Genomic DNA, 17,602 nt, shown 5'->3' on the forward strand with positions numbered 1-17,602 from the left:
TTGAAAAGTTTGGTGTAGCTAAAACTTGTGCGGTGGTTAGTATTGTTTTCAAATGGTTGAATGCCTCCGAGCATTGTTCTGTCCACCAAACTTTGTGTTCTTCATCAGCAAATCGGTTAACGTTGCCGCTATACTGCTGACGTTTGAAACAAACTTCTGATAGAATCCACTGAATCCTAAGAATCGAAGCACCTCTTTCTTCGAGGTTGGTCGTGGAAATTCTTTGATGGCCTTGGTAGGTAAACCTTCCATGATCATTATTTTGTCCCAAGAACATCACCTCTGCTTTCACGAATTCAGTATTGTTTAAGTTTATTATCGGTTTTGCTTCTCGTAGTCGTTCAGAGCTCTGCCAACTGTACCAAGTCAGCTTCCAGGACTTACTAAAGATAACTACATCTTCCAAATAGACTGCACAGTACGTTAACCCTGCCACAACTCTGTTCATGAATGTGGCAGGTGTGTTCTTCAATCCAAATGGCATGACTTGAAAATGTTTTTATACCTTAGCCTGAGTTTTTTGTACCCCGCAGTGACCTCCAGGTAGTTCATATGCTCCCCATAACATCATCTGTCTGTATGCTACCGGCAACACAGTCTGGTGCACTTCGGCCCATTTCTCCTTCGCACTAACCTGTCATGGTCAACGTTTTCATCTCGGGATTCTATCTTTCAGATAATAACCCTCGGGAATATTCTTCGCCTCCTTTTCGGAGTACGCATCCATATATATATCTTTTATTGTTTTGAGGACTAAACACTCCTGTCTGACCATCTGCCTGTTCAGGTTTTTCCTGCACCATTACATCAAACAGGGTGTCCACTAACTGAACCTCAACTCCTTCATCTTTCTGTTTTAGGTTTTGCTTCATGCTGTGACTTATGATAGTGGCATCTGGTTACCACCCAGTTTGGGAAAATACCAGGATATTTCTGTTTGAACTCCTTAATTTCTTGGTTGCTCTCAGTTTCTTCCTTGCACTTCTCCATAACAAAGGGTGTCAGTCCAACCTTGGATCCTGCCAAATTATTCCCAAGAACCAACTGGATTCCTGGAACTGACATTCTGTCAATCATTCCCACTGTTACTTCCCCAGTCTTGATTTGGCACTCCAACCTGATCTTATATAGAGGAATACTAAATTTCTGTCCATCTCTCCCACAAATTGCCACACTCTCGGGTAACAGATCAGAAAGAGTGCGCATTCGCTCATCCCTTACTATCAGCGACTGGTTAGATCCTGTATCTCTCAAAATTATAACTACTTGTTCTTCTCCCCCTGTTCTTTCTGAGTAAACTTTACCTACAGAGATGAATTCTTTGTAGAGGTCAGGTACTAACTCCATACCCAGTCCTGCCTAGGCTGTGCACTCTCCTGCAGCTTCTTGGCTCTTCTTAGGGTCTCCTTTACTACGTTCTTTAGCTTCTTTTACCACATCTTTTCCCACAGCGCCTTTCTTTAACGACCAGCATTGTGATTTTACCTATCCTACTTTACCGCAGTGGAAGCACCTGAGGCCTTTCACCTCCTTTCCACCCTCTTGGACTTTTTTTAACCTTTTGTTAAATTCTTACAATGTTCTCTACTCTTGGTTTCATTGAGTAGAATCTCCCTTTCTCCTAGCTTCTATCTCTCACTGGACAAAATTCTGGCCAGAAACTTGTCTTATGCACCAACATGTATTCGTCTGCAAATTCTGCTGCCCTTCTCACTTCCTGAACCTTCTGTTCCTCCACGTGAATTCTTACCATCTCTGGAAGTGAGTTTTTAGACTCTTCCAGCAGAATAATCTCTCTTAGAGCCTCAAAGGCTCTATCTATCTTTAAAGCACACACCCATCTATCAAAATGACGATGTTTAATTCTTTCAAACTCAACATAAGTCTGACCTGCTTCCTTCTTTATGTTTCTGAACAGCTGTCTATATGCTTCTGGTACCACTTCATAACCACTTGAAATAGCCTATTTGAGCTCTTCGTAATCTCTTGACATCTCATCTGACAGCGCGGCAAATAGCTCACAAGCTCTGCCTACTACTTTAGTCTGAACTACCATTACCCACAAGTCATCAAGACCACTCCATGTGCCTAGCCAATTTTTCAAAGAAAATAAAGAAGGCTTCAACATCTTTCTCATCAAAATGTGGCAGAGTTTTAACATATTTGTATATATCATTACCTTCTGTTTTAATGTCCATCCTGTTAACTTGACTTTACTGACTAAGTCACAGCTTCACAAGTTCAAATTCTCTCTCTCTTTCTCTCTCCCTTTCTTCTGTCCCTACTCAGCTAAAAGAACCTTCTTTCTCTCTCTTTCTCTTTCTTCCCTCTCTTTGTTTATCTTCTAACTCCATTTTCCTGAATTATAATTTAAGGTTTTCTACCTCTACTGCACCTGTGATTAAGTAAGTCCCTTAAAATTTCTGCTTTACTTTGTCCTTGGTTAAACCCAAATCAAACTTCTTTGCTCATTCTAAAAGTATGATCTTTTTCTTTCCTTCTAAACTGTCTTGGCAAATTTGAGAATTATCTTCAAATCTCAGAACTTCTTTAGCAATATGAAAATCCATTTCTCTCACTTTTAATTTAACGAAGCACAAGTCACCAAAATTAAAAAAAAATTCCCTTACCTACGTTTTATTTAAAGATCTCGGACACTAACCTGCAAGTCTTTAAATCTACTGGGCATTTTTGTACCCCAATTCTATTCAAATCGTCTAAACCTGCTCAATTCACGAATTGACCCAAATTGTTCAAATCCCAATGATGAGCCCCCAAATTGTTACGACACAGTAAATCCCTTTGCTAATTTAAACCAGCAACACAGAAAAGATTCACCCGTGCTGTAATCTTAAAATATGAGAGGCAAAGAACTATCCCAACAGTCACTATTTAAAGTAAAAATTAACTTTTTTTGTCTAACAGAGAATAATTAACTAACAACTATTTACAACTCCTTTCTCTAAATCTCTTTTACCTTCCCTTCTACAGTACTGGCCCGCTAAAAATCCTAATTACGATTTACATTAAAATATGGTCATGTTTCAAAACCAGGCAGTTTTGCTGAGTGTCTTCTGCAGGTTTTCCTATGTCGTCTTTTCCTCTTCTCAGGGATTCTGCTTCACAGGTCTTTTTTTTTTAATAGATATTTTTATTAGAAATTTAACATTTTTACAAGTTTACAAAAATAAACAAAACTCTCAAATATAAACATTGTATATTTGATTTAATTGTATATCAATAGCCAAAATTTAACAAAAGAAAAAAAATACCAAAAAAGGAAAAAAAAGCAAAACTCAACTATCTACTAATCTAACCTACAACTAACCAGAGTGTATATTTAAGTCTCTTACATGCTCGGAATGTGTTAACATCAGATGTAATAAAACCGGTATTCGTGCGGGATTCCTCTCCTAAGGGGCCCCTGACCAGCCAGGTTTGTAATCTCAATTAAATAAAAGCCCTTGTTAGGATAGCCGAAATATCTGTATTTATGTAATTCAAGAAGGGCTGCCATATTTTATAAAATAATTCGGTCTTTCGGTGCACCATATTTGTAAGGAAGTCAAGGGGAATACATTCCATAATTGATCTGTGCCAATTTGAAAGTCCAGGGGGGCCCTCAGCCACCCAGTTCACCAAAATATTTTTTCCTTGCACAGAAAGAAAGAATAGAAAATAGTCTCTTCCTGTACATGTCCAGGGAGAGAAAGTTCGAAAAGCCCAAAAGGAGACATACAGGGTCCACTTTAATTTCCGTTCCTAAAATTTCTGTCAGGGTACTTGCTACTTTAGTCCAATATCTATGGATCTTATGACAGGTCCATAGGCAATGTACAAGAGTGCCCACCTCTATTTTGCATTTGGGACACATTGGAGATGCTCCTGCCTTAAATTTTGCCAGTCGAACCGGTGCTATATGGGCCCTATGAAGTATCGTCAGCTGGATAGCCTGGGTTCTGTTACAGATAGTAATTCTTCTAGCATTTTCCCAAATATCATTCCATGTTTCTATCGAGATTTCTAGTCCCAAATCCTGATCCCATGTTTTAAGCAGATTATCAATATCTCCCGATACTTCATCATGTAGTAAATGATAAATAGTACTGATGGAAGATACCCCCACTGGTCGTAGGACACTACATTCTCTATCTGATTTATAAAGACTATCTAATAACGTAGTCTTCTTCTGTATATAATCTTGAATTTGGAAATATCGAAAGAGGTCTCCATTGGGTAATCCAAATTTCTGACGCAGCTGTTCAAAAGACATCAGGACCCCATCCTTAAATAGGTCCCCTAAACATGAGATACCCCTGGATCTCCAGATTTTAAAAGTGGCATCTGTAAACCCCGGTTGGAATCCCCATGCTCCCACTATTGGTGCATAGGGGGATGTTTTATGTGAGTTGCCCTCATTTTGCCGCATTATATTCCAAGCCTTAATTGTGTTTAGTATTATAGGGTTTTTACAGTGATCTGTAATGATTTTCCTCTTGTCTGAAAATAAAAGGTTAATAAGTGGGTATTTTACTTGAGAAGCCTCGATGTCCAACCAGATTGATTGGGTCTTGTCTGATCCACAATCAGCTATGTAACTTAATAGGGAACTTAACTGATATTTTGTAAAGTCTGGGAAGTCCAATCCTCCCCTGTGGAAGCTGTAGCTTCTTCAGCTTAATGAGGGGCCGTCTATGATTCCAGATAAAGGAACCCAACCAGCCATATAATTTACGTAGAGCCGTCCTCGGCAGCATCACCGGAAGCATTCTCATAGGATATAGGAGACGGGGCAGGATATTCATTTTGATTAATGCTATTCTACCCAACCAGGAAATTGGAAGGTCTCCCCATCGCTGGAGGTCCTGCCTTATCCTTTCCAGTAAATGCACAAAATTAGCATTATACAACTGACCAAATACTGGAGTAATAAAAATGCCTAAATATAAGAAGCCCTCCAGGGACCAGCGAAAGGGAAAAAGGGATCCGTCCACTAAGTGGGGTGTCATAGCAAGGCCACCCATTGGCATAGCCTCCGATTTTGAAAAATTAATTTTATAGCCTGAGAATGTGCTAAATGTATTAATAACTTGGATTAGGCGAGGTACGGACATCAGAGGATTACTGAGGAATAGAAGAACATCATCTGCATAAAGGGTAATTTTATGTTTACCTGTACCAATCCTCGGGGTCGTTATATTAGGATCAGCTCGTGTAGCTTCTGCTAGTGGTTCAATTCTTAGCGTAAATAACAATGGCAAGAGGGGACATCCCTGACGGCAGCCCCTACCCACACTGAAGCTATCCGAACCTAATCCACTGGTAACCACAACTGCTTTGGGATCATTATACAGTGTTGAGACCCATTTGGTAAACACCTGTCCAACGCCAAACCTTTCCAATGTGTAAAACAAATATGACCATTCAACCCTATCAAATGCCTTTTCCGCATCTAATGAAACTACTACTCCTGGTATCTTTCCCTGATGACAGGCTTGAATCATATTCAAAACCCTTCTAATATTATTGGATGATCTACGGCCCTTAATAAACCCCGTCTGATCCTCCTTTATAATATGTGGCAGTACCCTTTCTAGTCTCAGTGCTAACATTTTTGAACGGATTTTAAAATCTACATTTAGCAAGAATATTGGTCTATATGATGTACAATCTTCTGGATCCTTTCCTTTTTTTAAGGATAAGAGAGATATTTGCCTCTTTCAGCGAAGGCGGGTGACAGCCCTGACTATATGCATAGTTATACATGTCCATAAATGGACCAGCCAATATTTCTGTAAATTCTTGAGAGAATTCAGCTTGAAAACCATCTGGGCCCAGTGCCTCACCACTCTGAATTTGCCTAATTGCATCACGTGTTTCTTGGACTGTTAGAGGAGCATTTAGGACCGATACCTGTTCTGGAGTTAGGCCTGGAAAGGTCAAATTTTAAAAAAATGACTGCATCCTCCTCGTCCTATCTTCACAATCCTGCGATTTACATAACTCAGAATAAAATTCTCTAAAGATCACATTAATCTTTTTATGATCATAAGTCAAAATACCCGTACTTTCCTTGATAGACGTAATAGTCTGAGGGGCCTTTTTTTTCTTTGCAAGAAATGCTAAGTATCTACCCAGTTTGTCGCCATATTCATATAACCTTTGTTTTGCAAATAATATTTCCCTCTTAGCCGTTTGAGTAAGTGTAGTGTTTAGAGCTGTCCTAAGAGCCGTAATCCTTTGCAATTTAATACTAGAAGATCTATCAGTGTATGCTGTTTCAGCTGCTTTTAAGCGAGCTTCAAGCAGACGCTGTTGTTCTCCTTTCAATTTCTTCTGGGTCGCTGAGTAGGAGATGATCAAATTTCACGTGTAAGCTTTGATGGTCTCCCACATCATTGATGGGTTGCTAGCTATACATGAATTAATTTCTAAAAAAGTTTTAAATTCTTGAGAGAAGTACTTTACAAATTTACTATCTTTTATTAGGGAGGGATCCATACGCCAATGCCGAGGGGATGTCCCATTGTTCCTCGCCTTAGTTTCCATATATGCAGCAGCGTGGTCGGAAATTGCTATACTACCTATTTTACAGGATGATATGGAATTTAAAAAAATCGAGGGGGCAAAAAACATATCAATTCTGGTATGACATTTATGTGGATTGGAGTCGAAAGAAAAATCTCTGCCCTGTGGATGAAGACATCTCCATACATCTACTAATTCTAATTCTTTGTTCAGATCCATCAATTGTCTAGATCTGGGAATACTCCTGCAGTACTCTTGGGAATCCTATCTATTTCCGGATCCATAATACAAATAAAGTCTCCCCCTATAATTGTATGACGGGCACCAAAAGCCATCAATTTTGAAAAGGCTTCCGTTATAAATTTAAAGGGGTGTGCCGGGGGGCAGTACAAATTTAAAATCCCATATTCCTCTCCATTTATGAGGGCTTTAATCAAAATATATCGTCCAGATTCGTCTTTTATCTGCTTTAGGATTTTGAAAGGGAAATTCTTCCAAACAAGAATAACAACTCCCCTGCGTTTTGAGCTAAAAGAAGAAAAAAAGGCCTGATCAAATCCACCCTGTCGTAATTTCAAGTGTTCTTTATCCGACAGGTGTGTCTCCTGTAGGAGAGCTAATCAACTCCTTCCTTCCTTAAGATTTGATGATATTTTCTTCCTTTTGACTGGCGAATTACTCCCCTTGACATTCCAGGTACACCACTTAACCGACTGATCAACCATAATCATCTGGGCAAATCCGAGACCCCTCGGGAGGGGAAACCCTATCCAGAACATCCCGAGCGTAGAGCATATAAAATTTACAAAAATAAAGCCTCTCTAATACACTCACAACAATACAATAAAAAACTATTTCTAAATCAAAAAAATATAAAACGTATCTAAGTGGAGATTTTCCCCAATCCCTCTCCCCACCCCCCCATGATAATATTAAACAGTAAAATAAGAGAATAAAAGAGGGGGGGGATATAAACCAAAGCGGGGGGAAAGGCAAACCAACATCCATTATGTCTTACAGTTTATCTAAGAGAGTCCAAGAATTCTTTAGCCTTTTCTGGCGATCCGAAGTTATACACGGATCCTTCATGGTTAAAGCGTAGTGTCGCTGGGTAGCGTAAGGAGTACTGAATATTTAAGTCCCTTAAACACTTTTTTGCCTCGTCGAATGCCTTCCTCTTTCGGACCAGAGCTGGGGAAAAGTCCTGGAATAACATGATCTTGGATCTTTTATAGATCATAGCTTGGGGGTCTTTTCCAAGATTTCTAGAGGCTTCTAGGAGTATCTGCCTCTTCTTGTAGCTCTGCAGCCAGAACAGGACCGGGCGTGGGTGCTGGTTCATGCCGGGCCCGCGTATTTCAATCCGGTAGGCCCATTCTACCCTTACCTGGCCTGATCCAGCTTCCAGATTTAAAAGCTGTGGCAGACACTGCTCGAGAAACACTGTAAGCTGGCCTTCCTCTTCCCGTTCGGGAATGCCCAGCAAACGAATATTTTTTCGACGACCTCGATTATCGAGGTCATCAATGTGATTCTCTAAGGTCAGGACTCGCTGTTCGAGAGTCCGGACCTGATCCACGGCCGATTGAGCTGTAGTTTCGGAGGTCGCGGCCTTTAACTCCGCCCCTCCGCTCGATTTCTTGGATGTCTCGGTCATGCTTCTGCAGTGCGGCCGAGAGTGAGTCCCATCGATTTCGGGATTCTTCAATGAAAGCGTCGATCTTCACGTCCAGTTTGGAGATCATTTCTACAAGGCTTGTCACCGTAGGTAAGTCCCCCGGGGCGGCTGTGGACGCCTCAGTTGCAGCTCGAGAGGGTGGGGGAGGGGTTCCTGCTTGTTGAGAGCTGCGGGCTCCCTTCCCTTTAGTCATTTTTACTAAAGATTAGATTGTTTAAATTTAATATTAAACAACTAATTAAATTAAATAGCTATTATAAATGATTTGGTAAGTGTGGTGGGGGTGGGTGACCCACTTTACCCAAGTCTTGGGAGGAGCACTGTAGACTCAGACTTGCTGGGTCGCTGCCATCTTGGATCCGCTTCACAGGTCTTTGATAGATAAAGATAGCTTTAAGAGAGCAGGTGTTTCTGCAAGAGTCTTGTTGGTGCCAGCTGCTCTTTTTGCCGCTCTGGGTAACTGTTCAAAATGTCTGATATTTATATCCCAAAACATTGGATCGTTTCATTGGTTCTAATATTGTCAAAATACTAAATTCAAACTTGATTGGAGTTTGGTATCTTGGGCCATGGTTTAAACTGATCGGCCGAATTCAAATTTGTTGTTTTATCGAGACAACACAGCTATTAGCTGTTTCAACCAAATGTTATATTGTCACCTTGTTCTGGACTTCCTGTGCGAGCCAGAAATTTCAGCTCCCTTAAAGGTACAGTACACCCACAAGAACCTATGAGCAACTTTTTCAGAGGGTGGTTCATGTATGGGATGAGCTGCCAGAGGAAGTAGGGGAGGTTGATACCATTACAACATTTAAAAGGCATCTGGATGGGTATATGAATGGTAAGGTTTTAGAGGCATATGTGCCAAATGCTGGCAAATGGGACTAGATTTATTTAGGATATCTCATTGGCATGGACAAGTTGAACTGAAGGGCCAAATTTCCATGCTGTACATATCTATGAGTCTATGACTGTATGAATAAAATGAAAAGCCTTGACAAAATAGTAATACTTGAGTTGTGTATTGTGGAACAAATATAATCTGTTTTCATGTTGGTTGAGGGGTAAGTAAATGCTTGCCTTTCTTTGAGCAGTGTCAAGGGATCTTTTACAACCCTCAGATTGTTGGATTAGACTTAGAATATCTTATTGTCACGTGTAAGCAAATACAGATGTACAGGAGTACAGTGAAACGTTTATGTCATCTTAGATATAAAGTACCTAGATACATAACTTAGATGCAAAATAGAGAAATAAAGAACAAAAAAGAAAAGTTATATTTCTTAGTTATTCATAGTATAAGTTAGAAAAAATGAGAAATAAAGTTACGATAAGCATTACAGTTTTTCTATAAAGGGTCTGCAGTAGATGAGTGCATAGGCTCCCAGAAGTGGCCTGACTGGGCTCGCAAGCTGCTGACTGCTTGTGCTGGTCCCTGGTCCAACAGCTGCCTTTCTCCACTCGGGGGTCCAGTCCACTGGCTGTCCCCATTCCACTCCGGCCTCTAGCCCTTTGGTTGTCTCCGCTCGAGCCTCCAGTCCACTCACTCACTCCTTTTCACTTGTGCCTCCAGCCCGCTCTGCTTGGGCCTCCAGCCCATTCTACATTAAGGGAAAACACCAAAAGGCGGAGAAAGAGACAAGTAGAAAAAAGAAAATGGGAAATAAACAGGAGGAGTGGAGGAGCTCGAGTCGGAACGTCCTACTCCGCCATCTTGACCAAAAGGATCATGATTTAACTGCTCATCTGAAGGATGGCTTTGAAGTGAAATTTGTGTTCACTGGTTTTAGTAAGATTCGAACATAGCATTTTAAAAAAATAGTACAAATGAGGCTCACTGAAAATTTCATAGCCCATTTATGCAAAGCTTGCACTTATGCAAGGTTAGATATGCACCTAAGACTTAAACATGACTGGGCAACTTTATATTATGTTATTAATTCTTTTTAGATATCCAGGAATATCCAAGGTGTGAATGCAGGTTGAGTGTTAGGTAAGATGGGGACGAGAGCAGGTGGGTGACTGAGAAGCTGGGAGTTAACATTTTCTGTGCAGCAGAAGCTAGCAGCAGTAGTGAGGTGAATGAGATTGCCATGAACTGAGGGACAGCGAGAAAAGGCTGAGTGAAATCTGGGGACATTATTGTAGATACAAAGTGAAAAATTATTTTCCCTGGTGAGGGAATAGGAAGCATGGGGATTTACCTTGGAAGAAACTACAGGGGATGAGTGAAGGAAGGTTCTTGAATCAATGGCTGCTTGATAATGAGATGCTTAACCAAAATTTACTGTTGTGATAGAGACTCCAATATAATTTCAGAAAGCAATGGATAAATATTTGCAAAGGGTGATTGTAAAACACGCCTAGTGTGGGCTGGACCGAGATTTAAACAGAACATTTGCACTGTTATGGGAACCCAGGCTCTGCAGTGCAGTCATTTCTGTAATTCCAAGAACACTATTCGTTTTAGAGCCTGAGCCCTGTGTGTTTGCAACGTGCTGAGTTTTGAACTAGGTTGAGATATGAATCGAGTTCCAAGTCCACTCCCCTTTATAATTTCTTGGTTTGGTTTCGGTCAGTTGGTGCTCGCTGGTTTTGAAGTGTGAAGTCCAAGACAGATTGATCTTCCCAGTTCAGAGTTGTCTTATGCATAACAAGAGGTAGAGAATTCAGCCTATTATAAGTGGCATGCACTGAATGCCCTTGATTGTATCTTATGCTATGGAGGGAGATTCCAGTTCTAGTTTTAGGTCCAATATCAGTTTGTTATAGATGTTTTTAATCAAACTGTTCAGAAGTGATTTTACATGCCTCGAGAGCAGATGGGACTTAAACCTGAGGTTTCTGATCCAGAGGCAGAGACACTAATATGCAATTGCTTCATGTTTCAAGTAAGCTAGTTTGGCAACATTGACTGTCAGTTGGTTATGAGAATGTTACAAGTATTACTATCAGTTATCTTATTTCAATAACTTGTGATTTAATTATTGATGGAATAAATGTTCTTTACATTTCTAGTGTTCCTCTTTGAGAATTGTTTCCCTGCTTCAGTTTCTCTTATGATGCTTCTGATTTGGTGAAGCTAGCTGTTGATGAATAGCCAAAATTATGTTGAAAAGAGTGCTTGAGTACAGTTTTCAGAGTCCAGGCAAGCATGGATCGAGGAAAGGCTTGATTAACTCAAACTACAACAGTCCATGACTGAATGCTTCTTGATGTGGGGTTTCAAGGCCAGTTCGGCAAAAGTGAAGAATTCAAATGCTGTCCGAAGTTTGAGATTTGATGACCTGCTTTGTCATTAATATCCAGGGGAAATTGCTGTAAATCTTTGAGATCTGTCTTGGTCCCACTTGATCTTTGATGTTGATTGAGAGGTGTTTGATTGCAGTATATACCCATGTTTACCATGTGTTTATGCTGGGTGTGAGAAATCATTGTATATGTATTGTAGATTGTATTACAGTTTTAAAATTGTGTAGTAAAATTTGTTTGTTCAAAACCATTGAGTCTTGTGGCATTATTCCCTTAGCAAGTCTCCCATATCCCACCATTTGACTACGAAATAAATATACATTACCAGTCCCTAACCAAATGGTAATATTAAATTTTGCAGTCTAGTCTGTCATTATAACTCAATTTGGGTGCTTTCCTGGGATCTTAACAAATGACATTTGTATACACCCTGTGATCAGAATGTCCAAAACTTCCAAAACACCAACCACTTAGCAACCTGAATATTTTATCTCACTTATCTGTCCCGTTCCCTCAGAAGAGATTGTTTTCAGTGGCGATAGATACATGCTTGACACAAACGGATATTTGAATTGAGGTTTTATTTGCAGGCAGTAAAATTTACTTACCTTTATTCCATGAGTCTGTATTATTTATATTTTGAGAGGATGGATTGACCTGCAGTCTTATTATGACTTATCTCTGGGAGTTGAATAAAAATGATGTTTTTGTAAAACCAGAACTTCAGAATTTTTTTTCTACATTAGCAGGTTGTGGAAACATTACTCAAGGAACAGAATGGCAAATCAGGAAGAAACCTGGGAACAACTGGATTCAGAATTTGACCACTACTTAGTTGACATGAAACCATATGTTCTGAAACTGTTACATAAGTCAGGTAAGCTCTAAAGGGAGAAGGTTTTTTGCCAGTTATTGAAGGACATTCTCCTCTGGTAGTTTCAGATATTTGTGTTGTGATTAATATCAGTGCTAATTTTTATTTTCTCAGTGCGCAATGCTTTGTGCAGCAGTGAGTAGCAACATAATTAGTGTAAAATAATTTTTCTTGCTGTTTTCACTAATTCAAGTTGGGGGATTGTGGAGATATCCAAACTTCATAAGCTGGCCATTGATCCTTATTAATTGAATGTAAAATTTTAAACCAATGTTCCAATTAAGATTCATAGATCTCAAGTTATTGTTACAAACATCTGGGTGTTCTGATTTAAGATTTATCTACCAACGATCAACTTCATTGAACATGGGAACAGAAGTCACCCATTTGACAGAGGTCAACTGTCCAGTATGTTCTGCCAACCATTGAGGGTCTGGCTGATCTGTGACCTATTTCCATTTTATCTATTATTCCTTTATATTTCTTAATTGCTTTCATTAACATAAATCTAAGAATGTCAGATTTAGAACTATGACTTCAGCATTAATTGTTGTATTATGAAGAAGGTTCAAAACTTTACCACCCTTTTCCTTGCAGAAGTAATTTGTAGGTTAATTCCTGAAAAGTTTGGCTGAAATATTTTGACCATGCCCCCTAGTGCGAGACACTTCAGTTGGTGAAAACAGCTAGTAAAACAGGTTTTTCTTGACTTTCAGTCTCTCAAATTTGCAAAAGGACAAACCATCGACCGAAAGAAACATTACAGCTCAAGTGGAGCTGAGGTTCAGGGCTCAAAGAGTTGGATTTCTGCTTCATGAAGATCAGAAATTTCTCAGACGCTGTATTCTGGACACCCTGCCGCGGTTGTGGGTATGTTCGCTGAGCTGGGAAGTTGATTTGCAGATATTTCATACCCTGTCTAGGTGGCATCTTAAGCGCTTTGGAGCCTCCTGTGAAGCGCTGTCATACTGTCTCTGTTGGAATTTATTTGGTCCTTCGGTATCCATGCAGAAATCGGAGTTGTTCATCCGTAGGGCTTAGGCGGTTGGCACAGGATTCCCATTTCATTCCTTGTGTTAGCGTGTCTCACCCGTAGGTGTTCAAGGTTTGCGTAAAGGTTTGTAGCTTGGGTGCAGGTTGCCGTGGTTGTCGGTATATTTGCCAATCATGCAATAAACGGATGCAGTAATGTACTGGCAAATCAGAGATTTGACAAAAACAAGATCATTAATTTTAATGAAAATCAGTTCTGTGAAGGTACTCTTGAATCAGTAGCGCAAAGCCTGAAGAAATTATTATTGGATTGAGAAGGAATATTCTGACAGTTCCTTGCTTTGCAGTTGATGACCTATGCAATAATAAATGGACACAAGTGAACTTTAAACAAAATAAATAATTGAGGATTGTGAAAACTACATAAATCATATTAAAGGAGCTTGAATATTTTGTCCTGTGTAGTCAGTGGCATGAATATAACTTCCTTAATAACCATATTGCCAGTATTTCTTAGATACAGTATAGCAGGATAAAAAAAGCTCTCCTAATAGTGAATTTATCTGTTGAGTAAATGAGTCATACAAGCCTATAGGGACTGTGGTTTGTTCCTGTCTCTTTTTGAATTACAGATTATACCTCTGAAATCTGGCATCCTTGGGACTGTGTCTTTACCAAACTGTAGATCTGGCAGTGTTGGGGTTTGTGCTATGTAGCATAAAATGAGAAGAAAGATGGTTATTTAGTGAATATAGATTCTGGAAATTCTGGAAAACTGGAAGCAGTGAAAGGACATCGGAAAAGCATTTGTGCTGTGGGAATTGCATCAACAGAACGTGCTGGATCATACAACAAACTCAGGAAAGGGTTCGAAGAATGAACTTGGAGGTGGAGTCAGGACTTGGAAATCCTTGTGTGTTGAGAACATGTGAAAATCACTACCTCCACAGTACGGAGAGAAGCGATGAGGGGCTCTGAAGAAGCCTGCTTGCAGCTTCAATATTGGTTTATGGAGGAAGAATTTGGCAAATGACCCGACCCTGATAGTTATGCAGCACCCACTCCTGCATGTACTTGAATTTCCAGGGCAGACTGGTTTAGGCTTGATTGTGATGTCCGCTTCCTGTCTGCAGCAAGTGATAGAGCCAAATGATTCCATAACCAGTGGATCAGATCTAAACTTTGCAGTCCTGCCATACATCTGGTGTGAATGGTGGTGGACAATTAAATAATTCACTGGCAGATGAGATGGCTCAACAAATGTCTTCATCCTCTATGATGGGGGAATCCAGCACTTTTTCTTTTATTCAGTTGTAGGACTTCGTATTACTGGCTGAATCAGCATTTATTGCCAGCCTTTAATTGCCCCTGAGAAGTTGATAATGAGCTATCGCATTGAACTGCTGCAGTCCATATGCTGTTAGAGAGGCAATTGCAGATTTTGACCCAGAAACATTGAAGGAATGGTAATATTTGAATGTCAGAATGCTGAGTAGCTTGGAGAAGTATTTTCAGGTGGTGGTGTTCATGTATCTGCCTTGTTATTCTAAATGGAATTGGGCATTACTTCAAAAAGTGTTGTCTGACGATCTTCGGTGACTTTCTGCAGTGCATTTTGTAGATAATACACACTGCTGTGCCTGAGCATCAGTGGTGGAATAACTGAATGTTTATGGATGTGGTCTGTCAAGCTTTTTGATTGTTGTTTTGATCCTGGCAAGTAGGGAGTACTCCATAATTCGTGAATTGTGCATTGTCGATGGTGGATAGACTTTGGGAAGTCAGGATGTGAGATACTTGATGCAGGATTTGTTGCCTCTGACCTGCTGTTGTTGCCACTGTATTTATATGGTAAGTCCAGATCTGTGCAAAATACAAGGCTGAAACATTCACAACAATCTTCAACCTGAAGTGCTAAGTGGATGATTCATCTTGGTCTGCTCCAGATGTCATCACCATCATGGGTGGCAATTTTCAGCAAATTCAATTTGTTCCAGGTGATATCAGGCACTGGATACCACAAAGGATTTGGTCCTTGGTAACTTTCCAGCAATAATGTAAACCACCAACACTTAGTAGCGGCAGTGTGCACCAGTTAGAAGATACACGTTCCTGATGAATGGATTCCCCTGCTCCTCAGATGCTGCCTGACCTGCTGTGCTTTTCCAGTGCCACACTTTTGGACTCTGATCACCAGCATATGCAGCCCTCATTTTCTCCCAATTAGAAGATGCTTTGCAGAAATTCAGCGAGGCTCCTTAGACAGCACCTTCCAAACTGCCATGACCACTTAGAAGAGCAAGGGCAGCATATACTTGGACACACTACCACCTGCAAGTTACCATCCAATATACTTCCCATTCAGACTTGGGAATATATTGCCATTTCTTTAGTGTCTCTAGGTCAAATCTTGGTATTCTCTCCTTAATGACATTGTATGTGTATACCTAACACCACATAGATTGCAGCAATTTATGAAGGCAGCTCCCAACCGCTTTCTCAAGAGCAACTAGGGATGGGGAATAAATGCTGGCCTGTCTTGTGATACCCACATCCTGTGAATGAATAAATAAAAAGTAAAAATCCTTTCTAGCCTGGTAGCATTCACCAGCTTCACTTCCAGATGAAGAATTTGTACATATCTGTTGTGCTAAGATTTCTTTTTCTCTTTTTATTCTTTCATGAGTTGAGTGTCACTGGCAAGGTCAGCATTTGTTGCCTTAGTTTCCATTGTATTCTATGGCTAGGTCATTTTGGAGAGCAAGCAGTTGAGAGTTGACCATATTGCTGTGAATCTGGAGTTGTGAATAGTCAGACTAGGAAAGGATGTTGGATTTTCTTCCCTAAAATGTACTCTTATAGGTTACGGTTGCTGTAATTAGGTTCCATATCCATATTTTATTGATTTGTTATGGTGAGTTATTTTTATTTGCTATAGTGAGATTTGTATATATTCCCTGGAATGTTAATCTGGTATCTTTGGATTACAAGGCCAGTGATGCTATCACCACACTGTCGTCTTCCCCCAAAAATCCATCTGTGTTGTGATGGCGCAGATGTTTTCAAGAAATTTAAAGCACTTGTGTTTCAAGAACTGAGAATAAAAGTAGCTTGCTAGCTTTGATTTTGTGTTTGTTTTAAATATGATATTGAGTTGTCCATGTTCCTGTAGTGCTAAAATATTTACTCATCTCAGATGGAAATCAATTGGATTAATCTAAGTATTTTAAAACAACTTGATTTTATATAGCATTTTCAATGTACTGAAATCTTCGAAGGTGCTTTTCAGGAGCATTATTAAACCACTGAGCTACACAAAGAGATAATAAGTCATGTGTCAAAAAAGTTTGTCCAATAAATAGATTTTAAGGAATGTCTTTTACAGAGGGGAAGGGAGATTAGATTACTTAGTGTGGAAACAGGCCCTTCAGCCCAACATGTCCACACCGACACTCCGAAGAGCAAACCACCCAGACCCATTCCCCTACATTTACCCCTTCACCTAACACTATGGGCAATTTAGCGTGGCCAATTCACCTAACCAGCACATCTTTAGACTGTGGGAGGAAACTGGAGCACCCGGAGTAAACCCACGCAGATACGGAGAATGTGCAAACTCCACTGAGGTGGGAATTGAACCCGGGTCTCTGGCGCTGTGAGGCAGCAGTGCTAACCACTGTGCCACCATGCTGCCCAAGAGATGCAGTGCTTGTGAAATTAGTCCATAAGCTTGGGCTCCAGGCAGTTGAAGGTGTGTCCACCAGTGGTGTAACAATTAAAATTTGGGAATACGCAAGAAGTCCGATTAGGAAACACCTTTCAGTTTTGTGAGGCTGGAGAAGAGTACAGAAGTAGGAAGAAGCAAGGCTTTGGAGGGATTTGAAAATAGGAATTGGAGTTAGAATTTTAATATCAAGAAGTTGCTCGACCAGGAGACAGTGTAGGTCAACAAGTGATATGCAGTTGGGATTTAATGTGAGTTATACACTAACAACAGAGTTTGAGGGTCGAATGTGAGAGACCAGCCAGAGGTACGTTGGAATAGCTGAATTTAGAGGTGACAATGGCCTGAATTCAACTCTTGGAAACAAATAAACTGAGGCAGGTGAAGTTGGGCAATTTGGTGGAAGTGGGATGAAAGGTCTTAATGATAAGTCAGAAATCCATTTTAGGGTCAAATGTGATATTGAGGTTCTATATTAAATGTGCAACTTCAGTAATCTTTGTAAGTACACAAGTATAATCAATTATCTCTAATCAAGTTATTTTTTGGTGTC

General features: G+C 40.1%; 1 protein-coding gene across 1 annotated transcript in view; it reads left to right on the forward strand.

Moving 5' to 3' along the window:
- Nucleotides 1-17,602, forward strand: part of cep112 (centrosomal protein 112) — a 557,597-nt gene that overhangs the window by 7,387 nt on the left and 532,608 nt on the right. Inside the window, exon 2 of the mRNA XM_088000744.1 lies at nucleotides 12,205-12,335. Within this exon, the coding sequence (XP_087856870.1) occupies nucleotides 12,236-12,335 (100 nt within the window). The 5' untranslated portion in view covers nucleotides 12,205-12,235. The remainder of the gene's footprint in view (nucleotides 1-12,204; nucleotides 12,336-17,602) is intronic.

Source organism: Chiloscyllium plagiosum, unplaced genomic scaffold, assembly GCF_037043375.1.
Source record: "Chiloscyllium plagiosum isolate Xiang-an unplaced genomic scaffold, Cpla_swu_hap1 HiC_scaffold_25, whole genome shotgun sequence".
NCBI lineage: Eukaryota > Metazoa > Chordata > Chondrichthyes > Orectolobiformes > Hemiscylliidae > Chiloscyllium > Chiloscyllium plagiosum.